The sequence below is a fragment of the Amblyraja radiata genome, chromosome 4 (genome assembly GCF_010909765.2).
Source record: "Amblyraja radiata isolate CabotCenter1 chromosome 4, sAmbRad1.1.pri, whole genome shotgun sequence".
NCBI lineage: Eukaryota > Metazoa > Chordata > Chondrichthyes > Rajiformes > Rajidae > Amblyraja > Amblyraja radiata.
The window spans coordinates 97,374,296-97,394,788 of NC_045959.1; the positions used below are offsets into that span (position 1 = coordinate 97,374,296).

Consider the following 20,493-nt stretch of genomic DNA (forward strand, 5'->3'; position numbering starts at 1 on the left):
AGACCCAGCAGTTCAGGCAATATCAGTGGAGAAAGAAACAAGTAAAGTTTCAGATTAATGAGTTGATGTATGATCATTGGCAAGAAGCTTTATCTCTCTCCACATAAATTAAGTGTTCACTTGTATTTAATTACTTGTGCAACTGTACCACCATAAATATATATTTTTGAAATGTGAAATGCATGCCTAATGCTCTTCATGAATTTGAGAAGCAGGAGTAAGCTAGTCAGCTCCTCAAGACTACTCTGCCAATTGGCAAACAGTAGCTGATCCAAAGTGTCCCCAACACTACTTGCCTGGTCTCCTCATTCCTTTTGACTCATTGATTACATTGTTACTAAATTAAAGAAAGTAAAATGAAACAATTAAGGTAGTCAATTTAGAACCTGCAACGGTCTTCATCAATTAGTGAGTACTTTAATTGATCCATGACAGGATGGCCCATGTCATGTTGCCAATGTTAACATTTATCCAAAGTTAGTGCCGAGCTTTTGAACATAGATTTGTTTGCATTGGGAAGCTGATCTAGTTCAGTTCTCTTCATAGAGCACCTGTATGCAAAGGGATAACAATTTAAAGAAATAATTCTCATAAAGAAAAAATACTCTGATATGCGGAATATAACCTAAGAATTATAAATTACATTTAAATTATAAGTGGCTAAACTTGAGTAATGGATGTTAGCAGTAAAAAACTAGCTGAAGTTATTACAAGAGCTTCCATGTGTGCAAAGGTTGCTAGACACATGCAGAGATATTAACCAGGGTGCTGCACTGATTTAGCATCACCCAAAATTGAATGTATAAATGAGACTTGCACAAACACTGAAGCAGGTGTAAACTGTAAGATTGAGATATCCAGTGTTTTGTTCACTACCTTGGGATGTCAGTTTTGAGGTATCCATCTTCCCTAAAGTAGGTGGTTTATTTTAACTTAAATGGTCACCCCCACCCCTTGCTGCTGTTGTCATGAGTTTGCTTCTTTATCATCCGCTTTGCCCAAGTCCCATTAATCTTGGTTATCTGCACATTGCGACTTTATTCCTCTAGCAAAAAAATGCTCATCCTCCATCACTTTGGCACCTTTCCAAAAGTAAACCTTGCCAGAATCACTTTCTGTACAGCATTGGATATAGTCTGGGATAACAGAAGGGTCGGCCTTGGTATGCAAATGCCTTCTCTTATCTCGGTTACAAATATCAGGGGTCCGATGCCAGGCCTGTCAAACAATTACCACTGGTCATGGTTTAGAAGCCCATATAAGACCACATGACATAGGCTGAATGGTCTAATTCTGCTCCTATCGGGTCTATCCATCATGGTCGATCTATTTTTCCCTCTCAACCTTTTCCCCGTGTCCTTTGACACCCATACTAAACAATAATCTATCAATCTCCACTTTAAAAGTGTCCGATGACAGCTTCCACATCCTTCCTCAGAGATGGGGCCCAAAACTGCGCACAATATTCCAAATGTGGCTTTACCAGCACCAGATAAAGCCTCAGCATTACATCCTTGCTTTTATATTCTAGTCCCCTTGAACTGAATGCTAGCATTGCATTTTTCTTCCTTAACCGCTGACTCAACCTGCAAATTAACCTGTGTAGGAAGGAACTGCAGTTGCTGGTTTACACCAAAGATATACACAAACTGCTGGAGCAACTCTGCGGGTCAGGCAGCATCTCCATAACAAAAGGAATAGATGATGCTTCAGTCTGAGGAAGGGTTTCAACCCAAATTGTCACTTATTCCTTTTCTCCAGACATGCTGCCTGCAAATTAACTTTGGGAATCCTGCACTAGCACTCCCAAGTCTCTTTGCACCTCTGATTTCTGAATCCTCTGAACATTTAGAAAGTAATCTACACCTTAATTCCTTCTGCCAAAGTGCATGACTGTACACTTTGCTATGCTATATTCCATTTGCTACTTCTTTCCCCACTCTCCCAACCTGTCCAAGTCCCTCTGCAGCTTCCCTGATTCCTCAACACCACCTGCCTCACACCTATCTTTCATCCACAAACTTGGTCACAATGATAAAGGTTACTTTTTTGCATATCTGTCATTTGTTTATTCTATATCTTTCGACATCACCATCTATATCTCTCATTTTCCTTTCCCCTGACTCTCAGTCTGAAGAAGGGCCTCGACCCGAAACATCACCTATTCCTTTTCTTCAGGGATGATGTCTGACCCGCTGAGTTTTTTGTATCTATTTACAGATATTTACTTGGTCTTTTCAATTTTGTGACTGTGATGATCATAGAATTGTTAGATCTGAATTTTGAGTTTGGATCCTTTCAAAAATTAAGCCTTATTAGCTGGTTGTAATTGCTATTCATCCAAATAGCAATATGGATACATAGTTGTAATCTTCCTCTTTCTGCAGTCATTTTCAAAGATTTCAATGATTTGATTAACAATTCATTTTATATACTTAAATCTTGGTAATTTCCAATTAAATAGTCCAATAATTAATTGGATCTCTCCATTACCCAGTATGAGATTTTCTTCCTGAGAGGTGTTTGGAGGACTTTTATAAAAGACGAAAGTGATAATCTATTCCCTTGTTACATTTATTTCTGGGAAGGGAAGAAGGAACGGAGTGAAAATTACAATCACCAGGGAAGTGGTAGTGAGCAAATTGTTGGAATTGGAAGCTGCCAAGTCCTCAGGTTTTGACGAACTCTATCCTGGGGTTATAATTGTGGCATGTGTTGTCATTGATGCATGGTTTTAATTTTACATAATTCCCATGATTTGGAGAAATGTTCCATGAGATTGGGGAAAGGTGAACATGGTTCCTTTATTTAAATGGGAAGGGAGACAAAGCTGGAAATTGCATGCCAGTTAACTGAACATGTTACTGCACAAAATGTTAGAAACTTTTTTTTTAAATACTGCTGGCTGCACATAAAAATTGACGGTAATCAAGAAAATTCGAATGGTTTCATGAAAGTGAAATCATGTTTGACCATTTTATTGGCATTCTTTGAAGAGATAATTTGCAATAGTTAAAGAAGAATTGGTAGATATCTTATACCTGGATTTTCAAAAGGCATTTGATAAGGCACTGGATCAATGATTATCATGGAAAATAAAAGCTCGCTGTGCAAGAGGTAACATTTTGCCACAAACAGAAAACTGGCTGGCTAACAGGAAAGTGAGTAGGCATTAGTAGTCTATTCTGGTTAGTAAGATGTAACCAGTGGAGTGCCACTGGGATCAATATAAAGGCTTTGAATTCTTGAAATAATTTGTATATGTAACCTAAATGAAGGCATTGTTGTGTGAAGTTCTTACAGTCCCTACAGTCTTGTATTTACTACAGTCTTGTCGGGAATTCATTTGGAGAATAAGCATTCCATAAAGCACATATGTTATTGAAACTATTTAACACATTGTCATGGGATCACTTGTTCAAAGGGAGAGATTCTCCAGGTACACGAGTTGATCCGATGTTTTATATTGCGGTGAATTTCCTTCAGGGCAAGGATTATTTATCTTTTTCAGAGACTTTCCTATGTCTTTTTCTGATGATCCAGTGCATTGTCCTTGAAGATGAAGATTGTTAGTTACTTTTTGTCCTCTTGCCTAACTGATGCTAGGTTCACATGGTGCTGTAGTCAAATAGATACATTTCATCTTTTATTAATCGTGGAGTATCTTGTCTGCTAAGTGTTCTGTTACTTTTTCTGGATCCGGAAAAGACAATGAGCTGTATTGGAGTAAATAAAGCAGGATGAATTAGGAGGATGTGGTAAAATTGTGCTTAATTTATCCACCTAAGTAAATGATTTTAAATCCAACAGACTCAAAAGATTTTAGTTCATGGAAGTATGAGCTTCATAGGAGCTGCCCTTCAGATGGAAAGTGGCTGGGTGAGTTTGAATGAAACTTGCTGTGTTTGCTGTCATCTAGTGTTCAGTTTTAGAATAATTCAGTTAGTGAAACTAATGATTATCACTGCATTTCTTTTCTATCCTTAATGCAACAATATCCCACGTGGGAGAATGGGCACTAATTTGTAACAAGGTTCCAATGAGGCGAGCGATAACAATGCAGAAGGGGATTCAAAATAATAAGATGGAATCAGCTGAACTCTTTGACATGCTCGCTGGTGAGCAGAAAGCATACGTAGGACAAAATTGAAAGGTCACATGGGAGGTTGGATAGCGAAGCTGGACTAGAAGATGTTGCGGAGAATGTATGAGATCGAGAATTTTGACACGGGGACATTGATGTAGCAGATGAAGCTAAATCTGCATGAAAAATAGTGAAACGGTAAATGTAAGTGGAGAGAGTGGAAAAATCTAAGAGAAATCATGAATTGCTATATCATAGGTGATGGAAAAAAATACAAGAAAGAGAAATAGTTGTAGATTATTTGGTCCACCTGTTCCTTTTTCATATTTCAGAAGGTTATGACTAATCTTTTATCTCAGTGCCACCTTTCGTCACAAATCTCGCATCCATTGATTCTCTTCGTATCTAAAATTCTAAACTATTTCTGTCTTGAATATAGTCAGTGACTGACACTCCATGGCTCTTGGTAAATCCTGGGAATTATCTGCGTATCCACTAGATGAAGACATTTTTTTTCTCATCCATAATGAATGGCTGACTCCTTAATTTAAGATTGAAATATGGACAGAAAATGCAAGGAACTCGGGTAGCATCTGTTGAAAATATTTTTTTTCAGATGATTGGCCCTTTATAAAAATTGTATAAATAAAGACTAGTTAGTTTTAAATTGCAGAGAATGTAGGGTGGGAGACTGGTTGTTGTAATGATAATGAGGGAAGTTGTAAAGTGAAGGGAGCTAAGAAATGATGGCAGTTATGTGAATATGAACAAAATAACTTTTAGAAGGTTATGGGATACAGAGCCATCGGACAAGGCTATTAGCTTTGCTCATTGAGGTAGACTGAGCCAGTACCACAGGTGGACAACTTGCAGTAGAAATGGCCAGTCTATTATACCCAAAGCGAATTCGCTGAAGGTACAGAATTAAATATTGAGTTTGGATGTTTGCAAAAGATGTTTGTATTGCGCCTCATTGTGGCAGTGCTGTTGGCCACAGGCAGATCAGAGTGGGGTGGGCAATATTGTATCCAGTTTGGTGCCAGACATGGGAAAACTGTCTTGGCAATGGTCATGGGCATTGGTAGCAGGGCGGTGGAGTCGTTACCCAAAACACCCGACTCCTTGATTTCTTGTGTATCCGAACTCCGACTCCGACCCCGACTCCTAGGTATAATCATTCTAAATCTGCTATGATGACATTACACAAGATGGCACTTCATAAGAACAACATGAATCATCAGGCTGCCTTTTAAACCCATGTCCTTAAAGTTTTTAGTCTAATGGTTGTAGCTGTGCTATTGTGGCTTTTTTAAAAATTGTTTATTCTTGATAAACATAATTCATTATGCTAAAAGAAAAAGAAACCATATAGGACTATGACAAAATTAAAATTCCATTGAGTTAAATTATAATTTATTAAATATATTAAATTATGGCCACAGGTATGAGCTAAATGTTTACCTTTTGTTTCTCGTCGTTCTGCAGCCAGATGGCAGCACCGATGTGATTTCTTATTCTCTCGGGTGGAAATAAAGTGTGCGGTATGTTTAAAAAGTGGGATTTTTTCCCATTTACGTAGTCTCTGAAATTTATGTTGAGGTCAGAGTCAGAGTCGGGACTTTTTTACCGACTCCGACTCCAGCAGCACCAAAATTGCTCCGACTCGACGACTTTGACTCCACAGTCCTGATTGGTAGATGCTGAATATTGATTTGCTCCTATTCCAATGTGTTTTAAGTGGGAATACCAACCAAAGAAAGGGTAAAAAGTGAAGTATTAAGTATTTCAAAATAACTTTGCAAGGGTAATATGAGAAACTATAGCTTGAATTTGTTTTCAAAAACACAGATTATGGGTTGAACAGGACTTGGTATGAGTTAGCAGCAGAAAGGAGAGCTGTCTTGGGGGGGACGACGACGACACAGTGTACTGAAAATAAACTTTCCATCTACCAACACCCCCCACCCTCCCTCCCTCTCTAACCCACCCGCAGTAGTCAAACATCATTATCTCTTAATAACAGCCGATTAAATTGACAATAATTGCTTCTATTGACACTTGTGCAACTATATGCTTTATATAATATAACATACAGCCTTTGTACCAAAAATAAACTCGTAGCTATTAAAAAGACCGTTATTTTTGAAAATCCTTGGTGGGGTGGGGGGAGAATGTTTTTTACAGATCTCTTTAGCACATGTCCCCATTTTTCTCATTGTAATTGTTTTACACATTTTTTGCTCACACACAAGGTTTCTTAGGAATACAACTATTGCATTGTAGCAGAACTGCCTGAATCATGCTTCTGTGAAGACTTTTGCACTACTTATAAATTGCACTATTTTTAAATTGAATTCAATATAGTGAGATCCGAGGAAAGTATATTTATTGAATACTATTTTGATGACTTGTGTAAGTGAGTTTACACTGGAGATTGTAGCTCATTCATTATTCACCTTCCCACTATGTTCAAACAAATATGATATTAAAATGGACTGCAACCATTTGCTGGGTTTTAGAGAGTTGTACTGAATCACTTTCCTTTGGTCATAGTACATAGTCATGGTATTTTTTTCTATTAAGATTGCGTCCCTTTCCCAGATGCAATAAATACTAATTCCTTTACAATTAAAATAGGCAAACTGTTTAGTTGAATAATAAAGTGTAAACTTGAGGGTTGATCTAGGAATATTTATAATTATGTATATTCTAAGATTATTAATGGTTGGAAAATTGTTGCTCTGGAGGATTTTTCCTGGTATGCATTAAAATGTTTTTTGTCTTGGATTTATTTTTTCTTTTAATATACTAGACTGCGAAATGATTTTTTTAATTCTTCTCCTACAGAGACAACCTTTACTTGCCCTGTTAAGATCAGTAAATTACTCAGGGAATAATCTTCATATTTTAGGATTTTATGAAATACTAGACTAAGTGGGACCCGTTGGGTCCCAGCATCACACAGGAGGGCTGGTCATCCAACGCAATATTCCACCAATTCTAATATTGGTGGCCAGTTGGGGGGGGGGGGGGCTTTCTGGAGCGCTATTAAGGGTGTTGTGGGCTGAAGGGACTGGTTTCCAGAGGGCTAGTATGCAAATTGTGCGCCAAATGGATTCTTGGGCTGGCGTCTCAGTCAATCAAGCCTGTTGTGCTGGCAACTCACTCACTCACGGCTGGTGGGCTGGTAGTTGAATCACGGCTAATCCTTGAAATTCTATTTCAAGCAGGGTATAAGGCCACCAAATTCAAGTGCAGTTTCTTACCACTTCTAGCAGGGTGCAAGGCCACCAAATTCAAGTGCAGTTTCATACCATTTGAAGTAGGGTGCAAAGCCACTAAAGGCAGCGAGTCGTGACCTCTCCCTCCTCCATCTTGCAGAGACTGAGCCACACCCACATTTCCGTGTTTTATAACCCCCCCCCCCCCCACCGGAAAAGGTGTGGCTTTCATGGAGTGATTGACAGGAGAGAGATTCTCAACATTAAAAAAAAAGCTAATAACACTTTTATTTTTCATTGATGGGAAGAATTATCTGCACCTGCTCAGCGGAGGGGGACTGAGTAAGATGGCCGGAAATCACAGCCGTAAGTGGTAGCGTTTTATCTAAAATCAATATACAGTGCAAACAGGAAGTGCATTTACAGTAGTGCCTTTTAACTTCAAGCCAATGCACCCACGCCACCATTTGCAGTAAGTAGTGGCTTTCAACTTCAAACCACACCCAAGCCACCATTAGCAGTAAGAGGTGCCTTTCAACTTCAAGCCAATGCACCCAAGCCACCATTTGCAGTAAGTAGTGCCTTTCAACTTCAAGCCACCATTTGCAGTAAGTAGTACCTTTCAACTTCATGCCACCATTTGCAGTAAGTGGTGCCTTTCAACTTCAAGCCAATGCACCCAAGCCACCATTTGCAGTAAGTAATGCCTTTTAACTTCAAGCCATTGCATCCAAGCCACCATTTGCAGTAAGTAGTGCCTTTCAACTTCAGGCCAAAGCAACCAAGCCACCATTTGCAGTAAGTAGTGCCTTTCAACTTCAAGCCAATGCACCCACGCGTCCATTTGCAGTAAGTAATGCATTTTAACTTCAAGCCATTGCACCCAAGCCATCATCTGCAGTAAGTAGTGCCTTTCAACTTCAAGCCACACCCAAGCCACCATTTGCAGTAAGAGGTGCCTTTCAACTTCAAGCCAAAGCACCCAAGCCACCATCTTGCAGTAAGTAGTACCTTTCAACTTCATGCCACCATTTGCAGTAAGTGGTGCCTTTCAACTTCAAGCCAAAGCAACCAAGCCACCATTTGCAGTAATAGTGCCTTTCAACTTCATGCCACCATTTGCAGTAAGTGGTGTCTTTCAACTTCAAGCCACATCTAAGCCATCATTTGCAGTAAGTAGTGTCTTTCAACTTCAAGCCACACCCAAGCCATCATTTGCAGTAAGTGGTGTCTTTCAACTTCAAGCAACACCCAAACCACCATTTGCAGTAAGAGGTGCCTTTCAACTTCAAGCCAAAGCACCCAAGCCACCATCTGCAGGAAGTAGTGCCTTTCAACTTCAAGCCAAAGCAACCAAGCCACCATTTGCAGTAATAGTGCCTTTCAACTTCATGCCACCATTTGCAGTAAGTGGTGTCTTTCAACTTCAAGCCACATCTAAGCCATCATTTGCAGTAAGTGGTGTCTTTCAACTTCAAGCCACACCCAAGCCACCATTTGCAGTAAGTAGTGCCTTTCAACTTCAAGCCAAAGCAACCAAGCCACCATTTGCAGTAATAGTGCCTTTCAACTTCATGCCACCATTTGCAGTAAGAGGTGCCTTTCAACTTCATGTCACCATTTGCAGTAAGTAGTGCCTTTCAACTTCAAGCCAATGCACCCACGCCCCCATTTGCAGTAAGTAATGCATTTTAATTTCAAGCCATTGCACTCAAGCCACCATCTGCAGTAAGTAGTGCCTTTCAACTTCAAGCCACATCCAAGCTTTAAACCAATAGACATTGTTTTGCAAGCTTTAGAACCAATAGACATTTTTTGCAAGCTTTAGAACCAATATAACTTTTTTTGCAAGCTTTAGAACCAATAGACATATTTTTGCCAGCTTTAGAAGCAATAGACATATTTTTGCCAGCTTTAGAACCAATAGACATATTTTTGCAAGCTTAGAACCAACAGAGACACTTTTTGCAAGCTTTAGAACCAATAGACACTTTTTGCAAGCTTTAGAACCAATAGACACTTTTTATGCAGGCTTTAGAACCAATAGAGACTTTTTTGCAAGCTTTAGAACCAATAGACATATTTATGCAAGCTTAGAACCAATGGAGACACTTTTTGCAAGCTTTAGAACCAATAGACACTTTTTTGCAAGCTTTAGAACCAATAGACACTTTTTATGCAGGCTTTAGAACCAATAGAGACTTTTTTTGCAAGCTTTAGAACCAATAGACATATTTCTGCAAGCTTAGAACCAATGGAGACACTTTGCAAGCTTTAGAACCAATGGAGACACTTTTTGCAAGCTTTAGAACCAAAGGAGACACTTTTTGCAAGGTTTAGAACCAATAGACATTTTTTTGCAAGCTTTAGAACCAATAGACATTTTTTTGCAAGCTTTAGAACCAATAGACATTTTTTTGCAAGCTTTAGAACCAATAGACATATTTTTGCAAGCTTTAGAACCAATGGAGACACTTTTTGCAAGCTTTAGAACCAATGGACATTTTTTTGCAAGCTTTAGAACCAATACACTTTTTTTGCAAGCTTTAGAACCAATAGACACTTTTTTTGCAAGCTTTAGAACCAATAGATATTTTTTTGCAAGCTTTAGAACCAATAGACATTTTTTTGCAAGCTTTAGAACCAATCGACATTTTTTTCAAACTTTAGAACCAATCGACATTTTTTTGCAAGCTTTAGAACCAATAGACATTTTTTTGCAAGCTTTAGAACCAATAGACATTTTTTTGCAAGCTTTAGAACTAATAGACAATTTTTTTGCAAGCTTTAGAACCAATACACTTTTTTTGAAGCTTTAGAACCAATAGACACTTTTTTTGCAGGCTTTAGAACCAATAGATACTTTTTTTGCAAGCTTTAGAGCCAATAGACACTTTTTATGCAAGCTTTAGAACCAATAGACTTTTTTTGCAAGCTTTACAACCAATAGACATATTTTTGCAAGCTTTAGAACCAATAGACATTTTTTTGCAAGCTTTACAACCAATAGACATTTTTTTGCAAGCTTTAGAACCAATACATTGTTTTGCAAGCTTTAGAACCAATAGACACTTTTTTAGATTGCTTTAGAACCAATAGACATTTTTTGAAAGCTTTAGAACCACTAGACATTTTTTTGCAAGCTTTAGAACCAATAGACACTTTTTTTGCAAGCTTTAGAACCAATAGACACATTCTGCAAGCATTGTAGAACCAAAAGAGACACTTTTTGCAAACATTTTAGAACCAATAGACACTTTTTGCAAACATTTTAGGACCAATAGACACATTCTGCAAGCATTTTAGAACCATTAAGGACACTTACATTTGAGTTGCCATGTGTTCAGTGTTATTCACAGCTCAGAGAAACGTGACCCTCTGCCTTCCTCTATCTTGAAGAGACTGTGGCACACCACTTCCTGGTTTTATAGTTCCTCCCCCCTGCCGCCAGCGGGGGCAGCAGAGAGAATGGGGAATTTTGTAAACACATTAATATCTCTCATTTTTAATCGACGGGGAAAAATCCTCGGCACACATGCGGCGGAGGGGGGCTCTGAGCAAGGTGGCCAAAAATGACGGCCGTAGGTGGCGGCGTTCTCTCGGAAATCGCAGCACAGATGGCCAAAACCGGTCAAGAACAGAGTTTTAGTAATATAGATAGATTCTTGTAATCCTTTTGGGATTAAAACTAGCTTTGATTTTTGGCCATTCTATGTGTAATATAAACGTAAAATATTGAGGTATTGATTATGTTGGAAATTATAAGGGAGAGAAGCAGAGTTGCTGATTCAGCGTGATGCTGGAGTCTTGCAAGGAGTTGTTCTGTTATGTGATGCTCATTTATTGCATTGGAATACAAGTAGTTGTTTTGCATTTTATTATCTTTTACTGTACAGCTTTTGGAGAGAATCTAGGCTTAGAAAATCTTTTACACAACAGAGTAAAATTGCTGTGCAGTTGGAAACCAATTTAACCTGAGTAGAACAATTTTGCACTTATCCTCAGTGTCTTTTACGCCATTTGAAATCCACCCCCTAACCTCTGGATGAGGTTTTTATTCGTGCTTGCAGCATTTGCCAGCTAAAACTCCTCCAAATGACACCTGTCAAGTTGCAAAAGGGAAAATATTTATCCAGCATTACTTTTCATCCTTACCAGTCTGAAAAATAACAGTTCATTCTTAATTATTAAATAGCTGTCTTTCACTAACTTTATTTCATTGAAATTGTGCTATTGGAAGCTGCATTCTTTATTCTTTGATCTGTTGCTTTCTTTGGTACTCCTTCATGCTAGAGGCTAGTTTGATTGTCCATCATTGCCAAGGTTATGATCACAAAGCTTCCTTGTTTCTTACCCAAGCTAGAAGACTTCATGTACTCTCGATGGATGGTCAACGTTTTTTCCCCTGGGTGGAGAAATCTAAAACTCGGGGGTATAGGTTTAAGGCGAAAGGGGACAGATTTAAAAGGGACCTGAGGGACATTTTGTTCACATAGAGATTGGTGGTAGATGAAAAAAAAAACCTGCCAGGTGAAGTAGTAGAGGTGGGTTTAATTACAATGTTTAAAAATATTTGGATAGGAACTTGGACAGGAACCTTCTGTAATATGAGCCAAATGCAGGCAAATGGGACCAGCTCAGGTAAGTACTTTAACCAGCATGAATCAGTTGGGCTGATGGATCTATTTCTGTGCGGCTATATGATCATTGTTGTGTTATGAATACCACAGAAAATATTATGTACTCTCAAGATCACATTTAATAGAATAATATTGCTTGTATATATAGTTATTGGACTTTGCATTTCGGAAAAGTCCCAGCTGAGAGGAAGACAGCAAAATACTGAAAATATTGGGGGTGAAAATGACTTCTGGACAGTTGGTTAGGAAAATGAAGGAAATGGTAACAGAATACTTATACAGCTGAGTGAGTATAATTTTATGGATGAGAAATTGTGTTCAATCAATTGATGACTTATTTGACAAAGTAACTAGCATGTTAGATAACAAGGAAGCCAATGGATGTAGCAAATTTTGTTATACAAAATTTGGGCTGTGAAGTGCCGCATAAAAGATTACCGCATTAGATAAGCATCTGTGGACTTGACGTAATAGGTTAAGTCCAGGGCGTCAGATATGGGGCTTTATGTGTGGGCCAGATATATTGTCAGTGCAGAGGGGCTAGGAGAAAGGCCAAGTGTGCATCCAGAGTCAAGGTCTGGAATGGTACTAGGTGTGCAGCCAAAGCTGGGACAATGGGAGTGTTCAGCACTGGGGACCTAAGCAGGTTAGCAGCTATGATTAGGGTAGAATAGGGGGCCAGGTGTAAGGCTGGACTCAGGGTCAGGAATGAGAGAAGGTATGCAACTGGAGTCAGGGTCAGGAGCAGTAACAGGTGTGCAGTGATACCCAGGTTGGTCAACATGGGCCAAGTGTTTGATTATAATCTGATTTCCATACATGAATCACCTGTTGATCAGAGCCTGGCTCTACTGTGGAATGTAATTAGGAATGTAATTTAGCCTAACCTTATTCATAGATAATCCAATTTAAAGCATAAATATTGCATTCAAGTGTAAGTTAAAAGACTCACTACAGTATGCACCAGATTGCACAATTTCAAGCTGAACAATGCAAAAGCTCCATACCAATTAGAGGGGGGGGACATCCCCCTCCCATACCCCCCTCCCATACCCCCCTCCCATCCCACCCACCCCCACCGGTCACTACGCTCCCTCGGACTTGGTCTCTCGCAATTTCTCACTCCCAACTCTCACCCAATGTTGGCAGCCCTGCGTTTATACTTGGCCCCTCTAACCTTTAAGCTATGCCCTCTTGTATTTGATTTTTTTCATCCTAAGAAAAAGGTTCTGACTGTCTGTCCTATCTATGCCTCTGATAATTTTATATACTTTAATCAAGTCTCCCCGCAACCTCTGGGATTCCAGGGAAAACAATCCAAGTCTGTCCAATTGTTCTGTGTATTTAATACCCCCTAATTTGACATCCTTTGGTAAATCTCCTCTGCACTCTTTTCCAAAATCTCCATACCCTTCCTGTACTGGACCCAGGACTGTATGCAATACTTCAAATGTGGCCTAACCAAAGTCCTATAAAGCTGCTTCATGACTTCCTGACTCTTATACTCAATGCCCCTGCCTATGAAAGTAAGCCTACCATATGCCTTGTTTATCATTCTAACTACTTGTGTTACAACTTTCAAGGAGTTTTGTACTTGAACCCCAAGATCTCTGTGTGTACATCACTGGTGTTTAGGGTCATGCTATTAATTGCCTTACATTTGACCTCCCAAAGTGCACTTGCTTGGATTAAACTCCATCTGCCATTTCTACATTTTAATTGTCTATTAAATTTAGCCCAAAGGTTCAGATCATGCAATTAACAGCATAAGAACCTTTTAAAGATAATGATTACCATTGCTACCAAACTTAGTCTTGGAATTATACAGCGTGGAAACTTTTTGGCCTAATGCCTCCATGCCAACCAAGGTATCTAACGGAGTTAATCTCATTTGCTGTGTTTGACCCATTTCCTTCTAAACCTATCCACATACCTGTCCAAATGTATTTTAAACTTTGTAATTGTACTTTCCTCCTCCCACTTACTCTGGCAATTTGGTCCACATACACACCACTCCCTGTGTGGATACACTTACCCCTCAGGTCTTTCCCCTCTCACTTTAAAGTTATGCCCCCTAGTTTTAAACTCTACTCTGGGGGGGAGGGGGGCTGAAAGCTCGCAGTCTTTTTCCCAGGTTAGAGGATTCTAAAACAAGAGGGTATAGGCTTAAGGTGAGTAGAGTGGGATTTAAGGACAGCTTTTCACTTAGATGATAGTCAATTTCTGGAAAGAGCTCCCAGGCGAAGCTATAGCAGATATAATGACAACTTTTAAAAGGCATTTGGACAGATGTATGAAAAGTTTAGAGAGCTGTGGGCCAAATGCAGGCAAATGGGCCAAGCCCAGAATGCCAACTTGGTCAGCACAGAAGTGATGGGCCGAGGGACTTGTTTCATACTGATTATCTCTCATACTCTGACTAGTTTTCGGATTCAGGATAATGCTGTTTAATTGTGAAGAGGTGTTTAAAAGCAGAGAGTTTAGGTAAGACAGTAGAAATTTAGAGAGAGCCTGAGGATTTTTTTAACCTAGAGGATGGTTGGAATCAGGGGTGGAAATCGTTATCAAAACATGGGGGAGGGACACAATTTCTTGGTGCCCGCACGCGCATGCGCGCACACACACACGTGCGAGGCTTCAGCCGTGGGCCCTGTGGACGGTAACATCGGGGGTTGACCTGGTTGGGGACCGACTCTGAACTCCAGCAACAGCAGCTTCGTCCGCTCCGAATCGTGGGACTTCGATCGGCCGGTTCACAGGGCCTATCATCGCCCGGCGCAGCTTAATATCGGCCACGGGATCTTCCATCGCCCGGCGGGGGCTTCAACATCGGGAGCCTCGATCGCCTCGATGCAGCAATTTGACCGCGTGTCTGTGGAAGATCCCGCGGCTGATTTTAAGCCGCTCCGGGTGAAAGTCCCCGCGAACAGGCCGATTCATGCTCCGCTCTGTGATCTTTGCTTCACCCGGACGTCTCCCTCCTCCAATCACAGCGCTCTATCCTCAGTCCCACCCCCTTACTTCTCACCCCCTTACACCTCCCTCCTCCAATCATCGCGCTAAATCATCATGTCCCCCACCACTGCCTGCTGACTGCCGTCTCTCTCGTCCAATCGGCGCCCTCAATCATCAGTCCCACCCCCACTGCCGCAGATAGCGGAGATTTTTAACATTTTTCTTTCCACCGAATTTCAAAATCCGGATTACAAAACATGGGGAGGATTGTTCCCACCTCTCAATAAATGTGTCCCCTTTGTCCCCCCCCCCCCCCCCCGGGATTTCCACCCATGGTTGGAATGTGAAACAAACTACCCAAGTGGATAGTATTCTCATGCACTTATAATGTCTCTAGACGAGCTCTTAAATTGCCACGGCACAGAAGGCTATGGAGCAAATGCTAAGAAATGGGTGTTGTGCCGAAGAGTATTTGATGGTTGGCTTAAACACTTTGGGCTGAAGAGCCTGTTTCTGTGCTGTAAGACTGACTCTTCTGCACATCTTTTTTTATAATCTGTTTCTAATGTTCTTTGTCAAAATGTTCCTTTAATCGAATTCATTCAATTGTGGTTTAGATCTTAACAATTCCCTCCAGCTTATTATTTTTGTGTCACTGAAACATAAAAAGTTATTTTACGGAATATGAACCCAAAGACCAATATAAGAAAATTGCTTATGGTTATAATCACATTGTTATTATGGAGGTACACAAAAATGCTGGAGAAACTCAGCGGGTGCAGCAGCATATATGGAGTGAAGGAGATAGGCAACGTTTCGGGCCGAAACCCTTCTTCAGACCCTTGTTATTATGGAGCATTCTTTTTAATCAAAATTTTTTACTATATTTTCAACAGCATCTACATTTACTCTTATCACTGGAAGAAATAATGTTCTTTCATTTGCCACTTAAATTCAATCCCAAACAGTTAATTGAAAAATGTACGAAAAAAAGACAAAGTGCTGGAGGAACTCAGCAGATCAGGCAGCAACCCTGGAGAACATGGATGGGTGACATTTCGGGTCAGGACTCTTCTTCAGACTGATTGGAGATCAGAAGAAAGCTAGAGGAGGGGCAGGTAATAGATTAACACAAGCGGGGGGGGGGGGGGGCGGGTTTGATAGGCAGATGGTTAGACAAAGGCCTGAGATGGAAGAGAAAAGATGTGAGTCAAAAGTGAAGAGTTGCGAATTGTGAATCCAGAGGAAGGAATGGAGGGGGAGGGGAGAAATACGTGCGCGTCTAGGTACGGCACAGGGGGTGGGGGGTAGAGAGGTAAGTGGAGGGGAGAGCAGGAATCGTGGAGGAGAGAGAGGAGGGGGAGATCCGGTTATGTGGAGAAGAAAGGAGAGGGGGAGAGCGGGGTTTATTAGCTGTTTCCTAAAATTGGGGAATTCAATGTTCACATCGTTGAGCTGCAAGCGGAATATGAGGTGCTGTTCTACCAATTTGCGTATGGCCTCAATCTGGCAATGGAAGAGGCCCAGGACAGTAAGGTTGGAATGGGAAGAGGTGTTAAAGTGGTTAGCAACCGGAAGATTCAGCAGGCCTTGGCTGACTGAGCGCAAGTGTTCAGTGACCATTTCTGCACTTGGTCTTGCTGATGTGCAGAAGGCACATCAGGAACACCAGATGCAGTAGATGAGGTTAGAGGAAGTGCAAGTGAACCTCTGTCTCACCTGGAAGGACAGCTGCGGTCTCTGGATGGAGGCAGGGGAGGAGGTATAGGAATAGGTGTTACATCCCCTGCAACCGGGGAAGTACCTGGGAGGGGGTGGTTTGGATGGGAAGGGATGAGTGAACCAAGGAGTAGCGAAGAGAACGGTCTTCTTCAGGTCTAAAGAAGGGTCTCAGCCTTAAACGTCACCCATTGGTCTGAAGAAAGGTCTCTAGCTGAAACGTCACCCAATCCTTCTATCCAGTGATGCTGCCTGTGAGCTTAGTTACTCCAGCATTTTATCCTATCTTCGGTGTAAATCAGCATCTGCAGTTCCATCCTAGAATAGAATAGAAGCTTGAATAGAAACTTTTTGTGCGTGTTAATATTAGCAAATTGTGGATTCATCAATGAATTGCCTCTTATTGGTTCACAGATTTCAAGTAGACTTGAAGGACTGGGACAATCTGTGCCTGTAATATTATTTATAATTTTAGTCCTCTTATCTAAGAATGGAGATAAAGATTAAAGAGAAAATGCAATGAAGAGTAACCAGGCTGGTGGTTCCTGGGATGGTGTATTTGTCACATGAGGACAGGCTGAACTAGTTGGCCCTCTGTCCTCTGACATTCAGAGAAAAGGGAAATAACCTCTGAGCCCTCTAAGTATTTTAGATGTTTCAACACAAGAAAGATGTTTTGCCCCACTGGGGCTCTTGGTCTTAAAATAAGGGTGGGCCATTTAAAACTGAAAAGAGGGAACATGTTTCTTCTGTCAGAGAAAGAATCTTTGGAATTCTCTACCCACTGAGCTGTGAAGGCTCGTTCATTATTCAGGTTTGAAGTAGAGATGGGTATATTTCTGGATATCAGAAAGAATGAGAATTATGGAGATGAGTTAGAAAAAAGGTGTTGAGACGGAAGGCCAAAGATGATCTTGTTGAATGGAGGAGCAGGCTTGGAGGCTGAACAACCTTCCCCTGCCCACATTGCTTTAGTTCTCTCCCCAGTATCTCAGCATGATGATTTATGTAAAATACTTTAATGGAGGTTTTTAATCAAACTTTTGGCAGCAAATGACTAAGATGGAAGTACAGTGAAGCTCCAGTAATCGCTATCTGATTGTTCAGATGGTTCGGCACCAAGCTCATTGTACCCTGCTTTACCCATGAACACATTGGGGCCCCAGTTCTTATGCTTTCTTAGAATTCACTGGATTCCATTTGCACTTGAAATTTAACAATTTTGGTTTTTCATACTCCCATTAAATTTACAGGGTACAGTGGAAAATGTATTCTACTACCGTGTAATATCTTTAAAAAGTTAGAAGTGAGTTGGAAGATTAATTAGAATAACATCTAAAATTCCGGAGGTTCTGTCAATCCAGCATCACCAAAGTCAATGCCTGACAGGCAAGGCAGTGCAGTGGTAGTTGCTGCCTTACAGTGCCAGAGACTTGTGTTTGATCCTGACTAAGGGTGCTATTTTGTCACAAAACAAAACATTTATTAGCAGTTTCATACAATACAGATTTACCTCATATTGTTAGCGACATGTAAAACCAAGGAGACAAAATCCTATTTTTGTCACCAGATGGTAGCAATACAATTGTGTTTTGATGTTGTCAGAAGCCATCAATAGAATTTATTGTTTAAAGCATTGCTAACATCGCAAAGTGGTCAAGAAGTGATTTTAAGAAACATATTGTATGGTTTAATAACTTAATTTGAGGCATCAATTAACTTTTAAGTTTATAAAATATATTAAACCTTTGCTGAACTGCATCTGTTTTTGCCTTTCAGTGAGGGCAATCGAAACCTTGAGCATTTAAACATTTCCTGGTGTGATCAGGTGACCAAGGATGGGATAGAGGCTCTAGTGGGAGGATGCAGTGGTCTGAAGGCCATGTTTTTAAGAGGGTGCACTCAGGTTGGTAATTTTCATTCACCAATTGTTTTACTATAAATTATGTTCTTCCTCATCCATTCATTCAAACTTCATAAACAAACAAATGCATTGCCATATCATGAGAGGCTATGACTAAAGAACTGTACATTTTGTGAATCTTGTACAAACCCTGGAAAGTCACTTGATTCCTCTAACGCTGTCATACTAGTATCACTTCCAGTGTTTGCATCCGTTCTCTTCCTTTAAGATGTTTGTCATATTCATTCTTTCTCATTAGCACGTGCCTTGTTTCTTTCAATATTTGTGGTAATTTAGACAAGTGTTTCAATTTTCTGTGTAACTTTAAGCATCTATTTTCTTTATTCCGTCTACAAAGTTGACCATCCCAATGTACTCATTCTCAAGTTTTGTCATTGATGACACTTTAAAATTAATATAATTTCTATTCAGTGGCCAATTTTGTTATTCTAATTTTGATTAGTCTCTTTAGGAACAATTTATAGTGCTTTAAAAGGTTGCTCAAAAATGTTTGAAATCTTTTAAGGAGAAAGAAGTCGTCATTCAACCACTACCTCAGGATTATCCTACTAATCAGCATCAGAGCCACTGGGGTAGTTGAATCATCAACAATCAGAAACAGTACTTCAATCAATAACAGATTATGTTATGGATTAAACAACTCTTTCCAACTGTTGAGCCTATTTAGTGGAGGAGTCTAGGACTAGAGGTCATAGCCTCAGAATTAAAGGAGCTTCTTTTGGGAAGGATTTGAGGAGGAATTTCTTTAGTCAGTGGGTGGTGAATCTATGGACTTCTTTGCCACAGACGGCTGTGGAGGCAGCCAATAGATATATTTACGGCAGAGATAGATAGATTCTTGATTAGTATGGGTGCCAGAGGTTATGGGGAGAAGGCAGGAGAATGGGATTAGGAGGGACAGATAGATCAGCCATGATTGAATGGCAGAGTAGACTTGATGGACTGAATGGCTTAATTCTGTTCCTATCACTTATGATCTTATTTATAGGTAACCACCATGCAGAAAAACAAACTACAACACCACAGATCTCAAGTCAAGTCAAGTCAAGAGTCAAGAGAGTTTATTGTCATGTGTCCCAGATAGGACAATAGAATTCTTGCTTGCTGCAGCACAACAGAATATTGTAGGCATAAATACAGATCAGATCAGTGTGTCCATATACCATAGAATATATATATACATACACATAAATAAACCGATAAAGTGCAATAGGCTGTTATAGTTCAGAGTTTGTTTGAAGTTGTGTTTAATAGTCGGATGGCTGAGGGGAGGTCGCTGTTCCTGAACTTGGATCTTGTAGATTTCAGGCTCCTGTAACTTCTACCGACTCTCCGTAATCTTCTCAGGAAGTAGAGGTGCTGATGATTTCTTTATGATTGCATCAGTGTTCTGGGACCAGGAGAGATCTTCTGAAATATGCACGCCCAGGAATTTGAAGTTCTTGACCCTTTCCACCATCTATATAAACGGGATTGTGGGTCCCTATCCTACCCCTTCCGAAGTTCACAATCAGTTCCTTGGTTTTGCTGGTGTTGAGAGCCAGGTTATTGTGCTGGCACCATTTGGTCAATCGGTCGATTCACTTCTGTACTCTGACTCGTCCCCATCAGTGATACATCTCACAACAGTGGTGTCGTCGGCGAACTTGATGATGGAGTTCGCACTATGTCCGGCTACACAGTCATGAGTATAGAGTGAGTACAGCAGGGGACTGAGCTTGCAGCCTTGAGGTGCTCCCGTGCTGATTGTTAAAATATTGTCAAGTTTTCTCTTCTACATCACACTTGTTTTTATTTATCTGATGCTATGGTTAAGAAAGCAGCATTGAGGTGGCAGATTAACTTGGATGTTGAATGGCAGAGCAGGAATGAGGAGAACAAATATTCTGCTCCTGCCCTGTTTATTCTCCAAGATCAATCCCAGAAGCTGAGATGATTGGAAAAACACCT

The 20,493-nt window shown here is 40.3% G+C and overlaps 1 protein-coding gene across 1 annotated transcript in view; it reads left to right on the forward strand.

Annotated features, from left to right (window-relative positions):
- fbxl2 (F-box and leucine rich repeat protein 2) overlaps positions 1–20,493 on the forward strand; it is a 111,055-nt gene that overhangs the window by 38,384 nt on the left and 52,178 nt on the right. The window contains exon 8 of the mRNA XM_033019988.1: positions 18,399–18,525. Coding sequence (XP_032875879.1) covers positions 18,399–18,525 — 127 coding nt within the window. The remainder of the gene's footprint in view (positions 1–18,398; positions 18,526–20,493) is intronic.